We start from the raw sequence: 16,061 nt of genomic DNA on the forward strand, positions 1-16,061 counted from the left end.
TTGAAAAATCAGTTGCGCCTCTAATACTAATATACAAGCCGAAGAGGGAGATGGTTATGCAAATTATAAGAAACAAATGACAGGCCCACAGCAGAGGCATCAGAAACATCCACACGCTTCTATGACATAGAATATCCTCTTGATCGAAAATGCAGTCCTTACGCGCTATCCTCGTCATCAACAACAGGAAGAATAGGCTTTTTCCTCAGAGTCTCCTCGTCTTCGCCGTAGCCGTACTTAATCCACATACGCTGCCAAAAAGCGACGGAAGGTGGCCGTTCCTGGCCGAGGATATATTCTTCCTGCGAGGCAATGCGCTGAGAGCGAGCCTCGTCTTCTGGAGAGAGGGTAGCGCGCTGCATGCGCGAGGCAATGCGTTGATCAAGCACAATGTCATCCAGCCACTCACGTTCTTTTTCTGGGTGTTCCTCATCGCGCTTGTGCACGGATTTATGCCACTCCTTTTCTTCGAAATCGAGAACCGTTTGCTGCTCGAGGGTGCCTTGTGTAACGTCGGTGAAAGTGCCGTCGACGGTTGCCCCGCTTACTTCGGAGTCGGAGCTGAAGGACTCGTCGCGGTAGGGCCTGGCGTCGGCGGCGAGGACGAGTGCTGCGACCTGGCGGCCAATGTTCTCGGCAAGGTGTCGTTGGGTGAGGTAGCGGTACATGCGGATCGGGGTATTAAAGAAGCCGAGGATGTGGGGGAATTCAATAGGAACGGAGCCGTCGAAGGACTGGGGGAGGGAGGAGGGGAGGTGGGCGGAGGGGTAGTCGGCAGGGGAAATGTATGCATCTTCAGGACCAGCAGGCTTCGAGGGCTTTTCTTCCTTCTTCTCCTCGGGCTTCTGCTCGGGGCTAGCTTGGGTCTCATCGGACGGCTTGTCACCAGCTGCGGTGTCGTTCATGACCTCATCGGCCGGTTCAATGTACGGCACATCTGCAACGGGTGGGGGTGGAGGGCTCAATGGGCCCAGCCAACCTTCGTGCAAGCCCCGAATATATTCCTTCCAGGTATGCCGTCCAATCACCAGGTCACCTTTGGGACCGGGCTCATCCCGAATACCCATGCGCTCGCGCATATCCAAAACAGCCGACTCGACATTGGGCTCTTCAATGACCGAGCTCTGCTCGCCAGCCTTCCGCCTCAATTTCCGAATGCTCTCTGCAGTGCTAGCACGGACATCTCCCTCGCGGCGTCCTTCAATGACAGTGTAATCCAACGCCGCGGCGGTCAGAATAGGCTTAACGTATTCCTTGAAATGATCCCTCGCCACACGGAGACCATCGCCCGGCGGTGCAGCCAGGTAAACGGTCAACTTGCGGCGCATCTGATCCACGCCCAGCGGCTCATTTGCGATATGAGCCACGAGTTCAGACCATTTCTGTTGTGAGCGGCGCTTCTCCCGACGGTCGTAGATTATAGCGCCGGCAAAGGAACCGGTGATGGTGAAGAAGATCATCCAGTTGCGAGAGGGCAGCTTGAAGCGAATATTCGGCATACCTATTGCATCGCATTGCATTAGTCTTGGATCCGGAATTGATCGCGGAGATTGAGGCTAGAGAGACATACCCATCATCTTGAACACCGGGTTGGGTGGCCTTGGAGCCGCCTTGGGCTGGCCGGTACCAGCGGTGCCAGCAGCAGCGCCTGAATTGGAGGAATCGGCCATTGTGACTTGAGATGGACGCAGCGAGCGCGAGTGTTGCGGCGAGAGTTCGGAAAAAAGTCAAGCGGCGCCAGGTTGATCCGCATCACGTGACGGAGAAGTATATGGTGCGGGAGCTCGGCTTTTGATCTCACGAGAGATTGATACCTTCAAACAAGAGTAAGGTATGAGAATCAAAGATTGACCCATGGGATCTTGATCGCGGTATTATTTTACAGCCTGCTATGAATCGTTGTAGGAGACAAGACCAATAAACGAATGTCCGGGTTCATACTCCCAACCCAAAACCCACGGCCTACTTGGTAGGTTAGCTATCTTTTGACTGGCAGAATTTTGATTCGGGCATAATAATCCTACAATATGCCAGGTTTTGAGAGTTTTATGGCAAGACTAAATCATTTCTTGACCGAATCTCATGGCGAAACTTAGGGCCAACTTCCTCGCTAATCCGCTGGCTTTCGCTTAATTGCGAATTGGATTGAATGAATCCTAATAAAAAGCGAAGATCAGAATCATCGCCTTCTTCCTATCCTCCACCCTATTTGCCTCCCCCTCCTATACGGCGAGGGTCACAGTAGCTAGGGCTATACGATGCAACCCACCATTTTCTACGATCTCACTTTAAAATTCTCAGAAGATGCGGTGAATGCACTTAGCAGAAAATTATACTCCGTAATTCTAGGGAAGTTGCTCCCTATAGTCCGCCGTACCCGTGTCGTGTAAACAGACCCGAAACCGATCGAGGCCCCCTGGGCATTTTGGCCATTTTGGGGGAAAGTGGATTGCCTCCTGAGCCACCGCTTCTTTCAAACCACCTCCCCGCCTTCTCCTTTCCCCCATCCACCTTCTCTTTTCCCACCAACTCCTCTTGCCCTCCCTTCGCTTGAATTTCTCCCTGATTCATACCCCAGGGAGTAGGGGCAGTCGTCAGGATGGATCCCAACAATAACAACAACCGCATCAACATGAACTACGGGTACAATGACCGCAACTACAACGCGGCCAACAACCGCGCCTATCCCACCACTCCCTCCGCCTTCCCTCAACCCATCTACCAGACTCAGGGGGCCCAGGACTATGTTGACCCCTCCAATCCCGCCTACGCACCCGGATACTTCATGGCCAACCCTCCGTACCCCGCGCAGGCCCAGTATGCGCAGCAGCAACAACAACAGCAGTATGTCCAGCAGCAGGCCCTGCAATCGCCCCAGCCCGCCTACCAGACCCGCGTGGGCTACGCCAACGATGGTACGAACGGCTTGATCCAGCAGTTCTCCAACCAGGATCTCAACGCCAACCGTGGGGGCTTCTTCAACCGAGCGGCCTCCCCCGCTTCTCGCCCTCGGACTGCTGGAGGGTCTCCCGCTGGCCAGGCGCAGGCCGCGCACTTGGCCCCTCCAGTGCCTCGCAGCCCGCGCCCGCCGGCCGAGAATGAGGAGCTGCAGCGACTCCCAGATCGCTACTCGGAGAATGTGCACAAGCGTGGCAAGGCCGCAAAGGAACTGGTTACGGTCTTCTTCCACGAGAATATCGAACGGGCTCGGGATCGCAACATGCGGTAAGCATTTACTTTCTACGGATTCTCACGAATGTCTCGCACTAGGACTTTTTCTAATACCGTTTACCTTACCTACCAGCTCCGTCGACCTTGACAAAACTCTCCAAGACGCGAACATTCCTTCCACCAAGAAGCGCCAAGAGGCCGAAAGTATTTCCAAGAGAGAATCCGACTTCCTTCGATTCCTTCGTACCAAGGAAACCCCTCAGAACTTCCAGACCATTAAGATTATTGGCAAAGGTGCATTCGGTGAGGTGAAGTTGGTGCAGCGCAAGACGGACGGCAAGATCTACGCTCTCAAGTCCCTTATCAAGTCGGAGATGTTCAAGAAGGACCAGCTGGCACACGTTCGTGCGGAGCGTGATATTCTGGCAGACTCGAAGGATAACCCCTGGCTGGTGAAGCTGCACGCCTCCTTCCAGGATGCGGCCTACCTTTACTTGCTTATGGAGTTCTTGCCTGGTGGTGATCTGATGACTATGCTCATCAAGTACGAAATTTTCTCCGAGGACATCACTCGTTTCTACATGGCTGAGGTGGTCATGGCTATCGAGGCCGTTCACAAGCTTGGCTTCCTTCATCGGTATGTGAATTTCATCTCCTCGCATATCCTTGTGTGCGTGTCCTGAATCTATTACTGACATTCTTGGTAGTGACATCAAACCAGACAACATCCTTCTTGACCGTGGCGGTCATGTCAAGCTTACTGACTTCGGTCTTTCAACCGGTGGCAAGAAGACTCACGACAACGCGTATTATCAGAACCTGCTCAAGAACTCAACGTCAAAGGACCGGAACCGCAACTCCGGTTACTTCAATGATGCCATCAACTTGACTGTGTCGAACCGTGGCCAGATCAACACCTGGCGAAAGTCTCGTCGCGCGATGGCGTACTCGACCGTCGGAACGCCCGACTACATTGCGCCCGAGATTTTCAATGGTCAAGGTTACACCTATCTGTGCGATTGGTGGTCTGTGGGTGCCATTATGTTCGAGTGTCTCGTTGGCTGGCCTCCATTCTGCGCGGAGGATACTACCGACACTTACCGCAAGATAGTGAATTGGCGTGAGTGTCTTTACTTCCCTGATGAGCTGGTTCTCTCCCGTGAGTCCGAGTCGTTGATTCGAAGGTAAGTTTTATCCGTACCTGACGCGGGGATGGCCTGAATGCTGACCGTAATTCTAGCTTCTTGTGCGACCCCGAGCACCGTATCGGTAGCGAGGGTGGTCAACATGGTGGTGCAACGCAAATCAAGAACCACCCATTCTTCCGAGGTGTGGTGTGGGACCAGCTGCGCAGCATCCGTGCGCCCTTCGAACCCAGACTAAGCTCGAACATTGACGTGTCGTACTTCCCGATTGACGAGATCCCTCAGGAGGATACCAGCGCCATTCACCGTGCCCAGGCTCGGGCCATGCCAGACTCTCAGGAGGCCGAGATGAGCTTGCCCTTCATCGGCTATACCTACAAGGCTTTCAACGCCTTCCAGAGTAGCTAAATGCCGCCTGTCAGCCTTCGAGAATTCTCAGCCGGTGAGCATTCGACATTGAAAGACTGAGAGAAGCAGCGGGGCTTGCACACTTGTATTCTTTCCAGCGAATGCCCGGGCCCGGTTGAGGCTTGGAATGTTTTCATCTCTTCGCCACGAATCGTCAATCAGCATATCAAGCGCGATGTTTTCCGAATCATGACCCCGAGCGCCGTCTTTTAGTTTCAGTCGATGATATCTAGAGCCCTGCAGGGCTATTTCTAGTGCGATGCATACCCTCATGTTGTCTGGTGCGAGGAAAGGGGTCAGCCGGGGACCAGATATTTCCTGCATTTCAGGTTGTGATTTGCATATTCTTAGTTTTCAAAAAGAAAAAGGATCATATGTTATGGCATGCATGGATATAGATCGTGATCGTCCCAAGATCATAGGTATAGCGCTGGGTTGAAACGGCATCTTCTCAACTTTTTTTTAGATGGTTTTTATGTCCATCTGACCATGGATGGTGTGCCTAGACTTAAGCTTTACACATTCAGCGTAGATCGAAGGAAGCGAACAGACCTGTGGTGTGCAAACACCAACGTCTCATTCCATTCTATGAGCAAAAAGCCATCGCTTGGGTTTCGTAGAAATAAAAGGATATACATAGACCATGCCCCTAACGCCGAAGCTCCGACCCTAACATTGACAGAGCCATCACCTTTTGTCGCGAAGAAAGATTAAGAACCAAATTATCCGAGTGCCAGTAGAGGTAAAACCGATCTCAAGTCCGCATAGGCGCAAGACCAGGCACACCACTGAACCGCTCCTCACGCTCAGTCTTGAACATGATCTGGACCCAAAACTCCTTGCTATCCTCGTCAAACCAGTTCCAATACCTCCCTTCCCGACGATCAATCTCCTTGGCCTGAAGCTTGAAACTGCAGGTCTGATACGGCTCAGCCGCAACAACCAAATACTGGAAGTTCTTATCCGGATCTTCAACCTTCTGCTCAAACGCCGACATAAACCGCACGCGCGGGACAACACCGGGCGTAATCTCCTGGAACTGCAACTGGAAGAGCAGACCCATCTGGCGCGTCAACGGATCCCGAACCTTCGTAATCTTGTAACCAGGACGACCGATCTTAATCATCTGCTTCTTGACCTGCACGCCCATCGCTCCTGGGAGCGAGGATGGATCTTGGTTTTTGCCTTCGCGCTGTTCGCGGGCAGCGCGGCGGGCGAGGTTCGTTTGGTGCTTTTTGCCCTGCGTGTGGGCCAAGTAGGAACCGTCATTTTGGTGGACTGTGAGACAGAGACGGCACTCGAAGCTGCCGACGTGGTTTTTGAAGAAGTAGGGGTCTTTGTCGAGGTCGATTGACTCTAGCGCGAGCTTGCGCAGGCGCTCGCGGCGGTCGGCGTTGGTTGCGGAGTGAGAGGCGACGCCTCCGCCGCCGAATTTGGAGCCTGCTCGGTTCTAGTACAAGTCAGAATGGATTCTAGCAGGTAGAATATAGACATTTTTGAAGGAAAGCAGAGTTTAAACGTACCTGGTAATCCATCTTGTCGTTGTCGCTGAGGAGGTTGGAGAAGGCAAATCTGCGGGCTTCAGATAGGTGGTGGTTATGTAAGCAACGCGGGAGTTTGTGGTTTCTGAAGTACACAAGTTGATATTCCCACGACAAGAACGAGCTGGAAATTCAATATCCAGCAAAAGCAATGAGTAAATCTCTTGTAGGCCAGCGCCGGTCCTACAGCAGTCAACTATGCACCATTCGCTATGTGGGAACTGTCGAGGGCACAACAGGTGACTGGCTTGGTGTTGAATGGGACGACCCCACGAGAGGCAAGCATTCAGGAGAGCATAAGGGGATCCGATATTTTACATGTATACATATGTCCCATCTCATCATATCCTTAACATGATGTACTGACGCAGTTCCCAGGCAAGAGTAACCACCCCACGGCGGGGTCTTTCGTCCGCCCATCCAGACCATCATATCCGCCGCTCAGCTTCGTGGAAGCGTTGCGTGCCAAGTATGCATCTGAAGATGAGTCGGAGCTAGTTTGGGCCTCCAAGCCGGTTGGGAAGTCTAGCCCCCATCAAGCCATTGAAATCAGCGGCAAGGTCGTCGAAGAGGTCGGCTTTGATAAAATTCGCAGACAGCTTGCAGAGCTGCAGGAGCTACGAATTGTTTTGCTTGATGGGCTGCGTGTTGCTGGTGTGCTATCCTCCTATGAACAACCTGAATCCCAAGTCCTTGAGGCTGCTCAGGAAATTGCAACGACGTGCCCCAAGATTGAGGAGCTCGATCTCAGCCGCAGTTTGTTGAGTAGCTGGCTCCATGTTTGGGATATCTGCAACCAGCTAAAGGGGCTCAAGAAGCTGAAAGTCAAGTAAGCTCGTCCTACCTCTACATAGTTCCTCCCATGCCTATGGCTGTACCTATAGCTGTGAATTGAGCTAACAAGAATGATAGTGGTAACCGCTTTCAACCCTTGGAAGATGGCTTGATCTTTGAAGGTATTACCGAGCTGTCTCTCGAGGAAACCTTGCTAAGCTGGGATGAGGTGCGTCGCACCCATACACCCATTGCTCTTTCAAATTACTGATAAATGACATAGATTGTTGAAGTGACATCTCGTTTCCCAGCATTAACATCGCTCACCGCATCTGGCAACCAACTCAGCACAATAACTCGCACGCTCCCCGGAGGCATCACCAAGTTGACCCTCGAGAACAATGATATCACATCATTATCATCTCTGCGTCCATTAGCAGAGACACAAACTCTCGAACACATCTCTATACGAGGGAACAACATCCATGCCATCACCGACAGCATCCAAGAAACAAAGCTCGACTTTACATTCCCCCCAACAGTCTACTCCGTCGACCTCTCACGCAACAACATCTCATCATGGACATTCCTCAACCACCTTCCCATCCTATTCCCGGGTCTAACCACCCTCCGATTCTCCGGAAACCCCCTCTACGACCAACCACCCCTCCCACCAGCCATAGCAGCTGCAACCTCATCCATGAGCGCTTCCAAACCAATGACCGTAGACGAATCCTTCATGCTCACTCTATCCCGCTTTCCGCCCTCCCTAGCCATTCTCAATTTCAGCACCATCTCGCTACAAGACCGCTCCAATGCGGAAATGTACTACCTCTCCCTCATCGGCAAAGAACTCTCCGCTACATCTGAAGCCGAAGAACCGGCCATTCTAGCCGCACACCCTCGCTACCAAGAACTCTGTGAATCATACGGAGAGCCAGCGATAACGAGAGCCGTTGAGCGTGATGGCTCTGGTAAGAAGGGGATTCACCCACGATCAGTGGCAGCGCGTCTGGTCAAGCTGGCATTCCGTCTATCCGAGTCACGAGTTTGCGTGAAGGAAGTCCCAACCTCGTTCGATTCATACCAGGTGAAAGCCCTCGTTTCACGGCTTTTCAACCTCGCTCCATACTCGTTCAAGCTTGTCTGGGAGACAGACGAGTGGGATCCAGTGGAAAAAAAGACTGGTAATAATGGGGCAGCGGGCTGGGATGAAGATAGCGATGACGAAATGCAGGCTCCGGCTCCTGCCTCTTCGGCAGATACCAGTCGGTTTGTGCGGAGAGAAATTGAATTGGTGGATTCAACGCGGGATATTGGGTTCCTGTTTCAGGGCGAGACGGGGGAGATGAAAATCCGTGTTGAGGTACCCCCTGTATAGTGAACACAGCAAAGAATACTTACATGGTATCTTGCCCAAAATGGGTATTCCAGATGAGATGGAAAGCAATCAGTATTTACTGGTAGAGTATTTGTTTTTCAACTATTCATTGGTAAATGTAGATTCGTCTAACGGCTTGTTGGAGTCGTTGGGTATGATCCCTTAGGAAGGGTGACCAAAATTATACACAGAAAAGGAACAAAGAAGAATCGTCCGGGGGATGAAGAGGCCAGAAACGCCGTGGTACTTTACTCGCTCGCTGCCCAGTCCCTCGAGGCCCCATGGAAAGCGACAGAAAATGAAAACAGAAGTCAATAAATCATCCGAAGACGTAACGCCCAACCATGATGCTTTTTGAATCACACGTAGATAAAGAACCGCTGTGCATTCACAGATATGAAAAACTAACCGCCATGATCCTGGCAGGCTAGAGGGAAATGAAATGGAGGAAGAAATCATCAAGTCAGAGCGTCGAGGCAAGGAGTCTACTCGCGGGCAACCCACCAAGAGCGGACTGCCATGCAGCAGATGCGCTTGTAGATTTGTGTCGTACCCTTGCCCTCAGCCTCTTCTTCAATGAATTTTTGCGCGACGAACAGCTTGGTGCCGGACTCCTTCTCAGCGGTATATCCGACCTTGGGAAGGCTGTTGGGGAAGTCGGCCCAGCGTTGGCCGAGATGCCGTGTAATGGCGATGGAGTAGATAATGTCGCGATTTTCATAGGTATCAAGCAATTGGCGACATCGCCCCAACGTATCGTCAATCTGCTTGGCCGAGCTGGCTTCATTGTCGTGAAGCGTGAGGAACTCGCCGAGTTCGCTCCAAAAGTCTAATTGCCGCTGCATGAACTGATCTGGCTGGTGGGGTGGGGTTGCAGCCTCCGTTCTCAGCGTACGCGACAGAGAGTTCTGATCAAGGTGAGTCCAGGTGAGAACAGCCTCGATAGCGTTGAGGCGCGTAGTTGCCGCAATCAAATTCCAGTCTTGACCATGTTGCCCATTCTCTGAGGTCTGCACCTGCCGACACAGGGTCATGCTTCTCCAAATGATCGAAGCCTCAAAGCTCTCCAATCGGGCGACCGTGTTTCCGTCATTGAGATTCCAATCGTTGAACGCATTGATCAAAGCCGAGTAGTCTGCCATGAGCTGCGTATCCGCCATAAGAGTGGACAGCGCCTTCTCTGTGTACCATCGAACTTCTAGCAACTTGTCAATTGCCGGGGCATATGTAGCCAGGAACACAGCTTGGATTTCTTCGAGGCGGCCGGGAGGAAGGGACCCGATAGGATGGGGAGCCGGTGGCGGAATGCCCCGCAAAGCGATCAAATCATTAATATTTAGGTTCTTGGCTGTTCATAATATAGCGGTTAGCGCCCGTGAAAAGCTTCATCCTCAGGTGCATATGCGGAGGGTTTTGTTTGAGACCAGCCATTGCAACTCTCGCAGAGCGTTGAACGTACCTTTGTAGACCATATCGGAGCCCTGGGGCCGGAATTCATTGGTAGACTGCATAGCTGCAGGATGTGATGCGTTACTTGTCGCGATGGAATGGTCAATGCCAGCTCCGTTGTCGTGCTGGTCAGTCGAGGCGCTGGGAGATTCAGAGTGAAGAGACGGCGCGAAAGGCTGTGATGAAGCGGGCATGTACCCAGGCGGCGCAGAAGGGTATGAAGGCGCTGGGGGCACAGGAGGGCCTTGAGGGTTGACGACAAGTGACGGCGCCTGAGGATTTGGAGCTGGCTGAATAGCCGACGGAGCAGACGCTTGAGGGCGAAACACTGGGTCGTAGCCTAAACACTCGCGCTTGCTCTTCACACAATTTCTGCAAACCGGATGTCCTTCGTCGCACTGTGCAAATTAGTACATTGCCCAAAAGCAAGAAGCGCGAAAAGAGGGGGGGGGGTTGAAGTCGTGGGTTAATCGGGAGATAAAATAAACGATGGCGGGGTCCGCGGCAACAAGCGAGGTCCTGCGCCCCGCGAAGCGCAACGTGCAAAATCCCAACGCAATGAACCAACATACCTTAATTCGTCGCTTGCGACAGGTCAAGCACCCAGTTTTCGTGCGTCGCTTGACTTCTTTCTTATGTCGTCCTCCCGAAAGCATTTTACTTGCATCCCCAGGAAGCGAGTATGGCATCTGTGGGTTCGAATTCATGCCTGAGGGAGACACATTTGATGGATAACCGGTCATATACTGCCCCATAGACGCCATTGGAGGCATGTTAGATGGCATGGGAGATCCGATCGGTGCTTGAGGCACTTGGCCAGGTTGTCCCTGGCCATTGTTGCTCGAATTTGCATTGACACTTGCAAAGCCCCCGCCTGTATTGTGGTACATATCAGAGGTATGCTGTTGATAGCTCTGCTGGGGTTGAGACTGGTACTGGTGCTGGGGCGAGCCCTGTGATTGTTGCCGCCCATCCTGCTGCGAGTTCTGAGTGTACTGGTAGTTGCCATTCGACGACGTCTGGTAGTTGTCATTAGATGGCGCCTGATAATGCGTAGAGCCATTGATGGATCCTTGATGCGTTGTGTCGTGGTGTACATCCATCGTGTTTCCAGACTCATCGTGTGGATCGTGATGCCCAAAGGGGCTATCTTCACCGAATGGATGATCCATTGTCGGAATGTCCGTTCCAATCGCCGGTAGGGACGCGTCCAGTGAGGGCAGGGTTGTGTCAATCGCCGGGAGCGACAGATCAGGCCCTGCTGAAGAGGCCACAGCACGAAGAGCCGCGTCAAATGAAGGGAGGTCGTTATCATCCAAAGAGTGAGAGGTATCGATAGGTGGGAGAGATGTGTCCATTGCTGGAAGTGAAGATATCACGGAGGACGTGGTAACACTTGGCGCAGGTACTGACTGGCTGGGTTCTTCCGCAGAGGTGCTGGTAGCCTCTTGTTGGTTTGCATTTATATTTGTGGTAGGCAGCGCTGAAGGTGCCGGAGGCTCTGAAGGTACTGGAGGTTGTGATGACGCTGAAGGCGCTGGCGGCGCTGGGGAAGGTTGCGGTTGAGGCTCAGTCGTTGGCATCGGAACCCGGTTTGACTCTGGCTGAGGCGCATTTGCTTCCTCTGAAGGTTGCTCAGTCGGCGCAGGTGGCTCACTTGCCGTCGGCGCTGAAGCAATCGTTTCAGCCGGGAGATTGGCCGACTCGCCTGGATTGGGGTCTGTCGGTTCTGCCATGTCTACTATAGCCGGCCCTCCAGGCAGTCGGATGGATTCGATCGGGCCGTATTGGCTGAGGGTTTGTGTCGGCGGTCTTATTTAAGATTCGCGGTTGGAGGACGATCCTCAAGGTCAAAGGCTGTGCAGCTTGCGGCTGAGCGAAGGCACAACACCAGGTTGAACGTGGTGGGACGTGTAAATCATTTATCGCCTTGGGTCTAAGAAGATCGCGATCCGTTAGTAAAATGTTTCCCATCATCTAGTAGTACCAGCTCAGTCGCGCCTAAAGTCCCAATACAGAGCATCTCCTAGTGGAAATTGATTCAAGATCTGAGATCAGCAGAGTTGAACGGTGGCCCCCCTCAGGGAAGGACCATTCCTTCTCAAACCACTCGCCGCGGATAGATGGAGATGCAACCCACTACCCAGCGAACATAGGCGGATCCCACGAGGCAAAATCGAGCACATCCGAAGACTCGCGCGAGTAAATCTTGAATGACAATTGGCTTCTGCGACGCGGCCCCAATTTTCCCCGTGATTGCGTCGGCCGTTCAAAGTTTGTGTCGCATTTTCTATGCTGAGAATCCCGAAGACTCCTCCCCGCCCATGGTCTCACATCTTGACGGGTCGGATTTGGTGTCGCGACAAAGATGACAAAGAGACTGAGGGTCCTTTTGCAGTAGACGATCGACCGTGACGGCGCTGGAGAGGAGATTCCGGGACTCTTTCGCGGGCGGGAGAAGAGAAATGCGCCATGAAGAGGACAAGGCGGGCTGAGGGGGCTGGAGAATTCGCGATTGCATGGAACAAGACACACTCACCAGGTCAAGACACCATGTGTCGGTCAAATATAAAGGAAAGGTGCGAGTTGCTGGCGAACTCGGCGGGTCTGTGGTCTGGTGGGCAGTTGGAGGGAGATGCGCGAAGTTGGAGAGCGAACTAAAGGAGCTTTCTTTTCCGGCGATCCAAAGTCTCCGCTTCGACGCCGCGAAAAAAATTGGAGTGGCAACTCTATACTCTACAAGGACCCTCTTGTCTATAGAGCGACACAATTATTGACTGATTCACTACATCGATTTAGATGCAAATACATTATTGAAAATAATCTGATTCATTTTCATATTGATTTTTCTAGACTGCGTAGCAGCTCTAGCATCGGGGCGGTATTTTGCCCGTTGGGTTCAGCGGAGCGGAGGCATCGATCTGCAAGACGTCTATATAACTAGATACCCCACGCGTCGATTTCCATGAAGTAATCAGACTCGTAATACCTGATGACTTGGCAGTCGGTAAGCAGGAAGGTAGCGTTTGTTCCCATTTCGACAATGTCGAGACAACCAGGACAATGCGCCTCTGGAGATGGCAGAAGTTGGTAGATCTCTGCGTATAGAAGCGTAGTTCCAGTCTGACGCTTATCCAACGCACATTGTGGATATCATTGCGGTGGTAGGGCTGCAAGATCTAAGCATGATTCGTATCGGGTGGTCCCCTCTCTCCATGTATGGAATGATTGTGTTAGGCCGTGTCTTGTTCTGTCTTACTTCCTCATAACCTTGGCCTTGCGCTTCTTGAACACAGGCCCAGGTGCGTCTTCCACTGGCGGCTTCTCATCGCTCGGTGGGACAGGTAGAATGCCAGGTTCTTCCGTCTTAACCTGGGTGGAGCTGTCGGTCTCCTGGTCTTTGGATTGCGCGGCCTCTTCCTCTTTCTTGACAGATGAATCAAGCTCCGGCTTCTGCTCTTCAATCGGTTTTGACTCTTCCAAGTCTGAATCTGTAGGCGGGATCTTTGACTTCTTCAAGTCCTTGGTAGACGCAAGTAGAGCATCCAGGTCCTCATCATCGACGTTCTGCGCTCCGGGGTACGATCTCATCCTCGAGCCCCACCCCTCTGCTCACAAGTCGTTCGGAGGGATTTCCACCCTCATCTTCCTCGTCCTCCTCTTCCCCATCATGCTTGCGCTTGCGAACTCCAATAGACTTTGCAGCGCCCTCCACATCCTCAATCTTGGTCTCCGAGAGCGTCTGCCATTCACCAGCCAAGGCCATATCCCCGCGATATTCCTCCGGGATCGCTATTCCCATTTCCGCCAGCTGCGCCATTTGTTTCTTTCGCTCCTCCATGCTGACCGGTCGATCAGCGGGTTTGGGTGCTGGAGCGGCGGTCTTCTTCCACGGCGCAGGGGCATTGGGATCGCTTTTCGAGGGACCGCCTGCGACAGCCTGTCGTAACCGTTCAACCTCACTTTTCGCTCGCTGTGTCTCTCTCTGTTGTTGTTCATTGTTTCTGTGGATGTCGCGAAGAAAGCGCTTGAGGCTACTTTGGTGTTTTGGACTGGCTTCATGTTGGGTCTTCTCGAATGGCGTGTCGCGAATGAAGATCTTGCATTGTTTGCACCAGACGCGAGGCTACAAGGAAGGGGAAAGTTAGCGATACCAGTTATATGGGGTATTAGAGAATGACTTACTGCTGACTTCCAGTATTCAGCCATGTTGGAGTTATTGGATATTGAGTTGAAGTTGGACCAGAGCTGCAGCGGCGATAAGATGGCAAACTCCCGCCGCAATCGGGCTAGTCCCAAAGGAGACATGCGGCTACAGAGTGAACTCCACATGCGCACTTCGTACTTGCCATTCAACTCAACCTAATTGAGACTTATTCATTTGAAAGTATTTCAAGTAATACTTCAGGATGCCGCAGATATTTATGGCCAGTAGTCTACTCTCCACATACGTACAAGATATATACTTCCAGCTATGTTCACCACTCCGTATATTGGCCGTCCATCGACACATCGAGCACCAAAGCTCCTCTTTAGACACGCCTATCATTGCAAATCAACTTGCTCTGGAACAGGGCTCTTCAATTTGCCCGTCGTAATAGCCAGTGTAACGTTCTCAATGGCCCACTCCTCCATCGCCGTGAGAGTCTATGGAACTGTTAGCCTCCCAACCTGAATCCAGTACACCTATATAACTCACCTCGATGGTCCAGGTACCCATGTGAGGCACAAGGAGTACATTTTGATTGCGGATCAAACCAGGGTGAACCGTGGGTTCCTCTTCAAAGACATCGAGACCAGCTGAGAATACCTTCCCGCTGTCCAGCGCCTCGACAAGGGCAGCCTCATCCATCACGGCGCCACGAGCAGTGTTTACCACAATGACGCCGTCCTTCATCTTGGCGAACTCTGCCTTGCCAATGATATGACGGGTATTTTTCTGCACCGGAGTCAGCATAAATCATCTTTTAAATTCTGAAGTTTCTCCCCTTGACCCGCAGTTCTCGCTTACATTCAATGGCAGGTTCAGGCTGAGCACATCACTGGTTGATAGAAGCTCGTCAAAGGTCACGTATTGCGCTCCTCCGGAAAGCTCTTCACTCAGCTGTCGGCGATTATGATAGATAACCTTCATACCAAAGGCCTCGGCCTTCTTCTTCAGGTTCCGTCCGATACCACCCATTCCCAGAATTCCCAGGGTCTTGCCCTGCGGATCGTGGCCAAGGCGTGGTGCTGGCTGACCTCGCCACTTTCCTTCTCGAAGACTATGCATTCCAGTGTTGAAGTTTCGAAGCGCACCAAGAATCAGGAACATGTTCACGTCGGCGGTAGCGTCATCTACAGCGGTAGGCACATTCGAGACAAGGAGCGGGGGATTACGGGCACTGCATGCGTCGATATCCACTTGGTCATAGCCAGCAGCTATTTGAGGTGTATCAGTATTAGTGTGTCGAAAGAAAAGGCCACAAAAGGGCATAGGCATACCGCACGATACAAAATATCTCAAGGAGCCCGGGAATGCATCCACCAACTCCTTGTCGATTAGACCAGTGATGCTAAACGAGTGAAAGGTTCGATAGGCCGCTACAACACCCTCGAACTTTCCACTTCGGCATTCTTTCAGGAAATCTTCGCGATTGGTTGAAGCTGGCTTCAAAATCTCGCTGATATCATTGAGCGCATTCCAGGCATCTTGCGCACTGTAGACCATTCATTATTAGTATTCGGTCTTGGAGATACCGTGTAATAGGATAACAGACTAGTCAACTTTTCCAAGAACGAGAACCTTGGGCTTAGCTTGGTGAGAGCCCATTGCGATGAATTGAGCTTGAGGTAGTCTGCACGGCCAATTCTTAGTTTCAAGTCTCTTTTAAGCACCTTGGCTAGTCGATTTGTAATTCAGCGCAAGCGATTATCGATGCTCCGGCAGTGAATAGAACAGTCATGTAGACCACTCACAATCCAAAGCGGAACGTTACGCATTTAACACCATTAAAGGCCTTAGGAGAACCCGGAAGATGCCATTCGAAGGCGCAAACTTACTGATAAGGATGAGGGGCAGATCGGGGCTATCCGATAGCAAATGTAGGGGAACTGGAGGCTCCGAAGTAGCCAAGAGAGGATTTTCTAAAGGGAAAGTGCTGGATGCAAGATTCTAGCAACGGAGAGAATGCGATAGGAAAGTGTTGAAGA

The 16,061-nt window shown here is 52.1% G+C and overlaps 7 protein-coding genes across 7 annotated transcripts; 2 read left to right on the top strand and 5 right to left on the bottom strand.

Moving 5' to 3' along the window:
- Positions 1-158: 158 nt before the first annotated feature.
- Positions 159-1,670, bottom strand: N7458_005326 (Tim22-complex subunit TIM54; the record flags this gene model as incomplete). The annotated part of the gene is made up of 2 exons (XM_056908708.1): positions 159-1,501; positions 1,571-1,670. 2 exons carry the CDS (start codon positions 1,668-1,670, stop codon positions 159-161), a joined length of 1,443 nt encoding a protein of 480 aa, XP_056767326.1.
- Positions 1,671-2,632: 962 nt separating this feature from the next.
- On the top strand, positions 2,633-3,229 carry N7458_005327 (serine/threonine protein kinase CBK1; the record flags this gene model as incomplete). The annotated part of the gene is made up of 1 exon (XM_056908709.1): positions 2,633-3,229. The coding sequence occupies one exon, from the start codon at positions 2,633-2,635 to the stop codon at positions 3,227-3,229; it is 597 nt and encodes a 198-aa protein (XP_056767327.1).
- A 2,249-nt stretch (positions 3,230-5,478) lies between these two features.
- N7458_005328 (spliceosome assembly protein PRP11) lies at positions 5,479-6,259 on the bottom strand (the record flags this gene model as incomplete). Its single annotated transcript, XM_056908710.1, has 2 exons — positions 5,479-6,174; positions 6,248-6,259. 2 exons carry the CDS (start codon positions 6,257-6,259, stop codon positions 5,479-5,481), a joined length of 708 nt encoding a protein of 235 aa, XP_056767328.1.
- Positions 6,260-6,416: 157 nt separating this feature from the next.
- Positions 6,417-8,420, top strand: N7458_005329 (uncharacterized protein; the record flags this gene model as incomplete). The annotated part of the gene is made up of 4 exons (XM_056908711.1): positions 6,417-6,585; positions 6,644-7,094; positions 7,178-7,268; positions 7,323-8,420. The coding sequence occupies 4 exons, from the start codon at positions 6,417-6,419 to the stop codon at positions 8,418-8,420; spliced, it is 1,809 nt and encodes a 602-aa protein (XP_056767329.1).
- A 485-nt stretch (positions 8,421-8,905) lies between these two features.
- Positions 8,906-11,605, bottom strand: N7458_005330 (putative C6 finger domain protein; the record flags this gene model as incomplete). The annotated part of the gene is made up of 3 exons (XM_056908712.1): positions 8,906-9,768; positions 9,880-10,267; positions 10,442-11,605. The coding sequence occupies 3 exons, from the start codon at positions 11,603-11,605 to the stop codon at positions 8,906-8,908; spliced, it is 2,415 nt and encodes an 804-aa protein (XP_056767330.1).
- A 1,519-nt stretch (positions 11,606-13,124) lies between these two features.
- On the bottom strand, positions 13,125-14,078 carry N7458_005331 (putative formin binding protein; the record flags this gene model as incomplete). The annotated part of the gene is made up of 3 exons (XM_056908713.1): positions 13,125-13,436; positions 13,486-13,995; positions 14,055-14,078. 3 exons carry the CDS (start codon positions 14,076-14,078, stop codon positions 13,125-13,127), a joined length of 846 nt encoding a protein of 281 aa, XP_056767331.1.
- A 336-nt stretch (positions 14,079-14,414) lies between these two features.
- On the bottom strand, positions 14,415-15,681 carry N7458_005332 (D-mandelate dehydrogenase-like dehydrogenase; the record flags this gene model as incomplete). Its single annotated transcript, XM_056908714.1, has 5 exons — positions 14,415-14,516; positions 14,569-14,808; positions 14,881-15,290; positions 15,354-15,568; positions 15,629-15,681. 5 exons carry the CDS (start codon positions 15,679-15,681, stop codon positions 14,415-14,417), a joined length of 1,020 nt encoding a protein of 339 aa, XP_056767332.1.
- Positions 15,682-16,061: the final 380 nt, after the last annotated feature.

The sequence above is a fragment of the Penicillium daleae genome (assembly GCF_028827525.1).
Source record: "Penicillium daleae strain IBT 16125 chromosome Unknown utg000005l_segment0_segment0, whole genome shotgun sequence".
Classification (NCBI taxonomy): domain Eukaryota; kingdom Fungi; phylum Ascomycota; class Eurotiomycetes; order Eurotiales; family Aspergillaceae; genus Penicillium; species Penicillium daleae.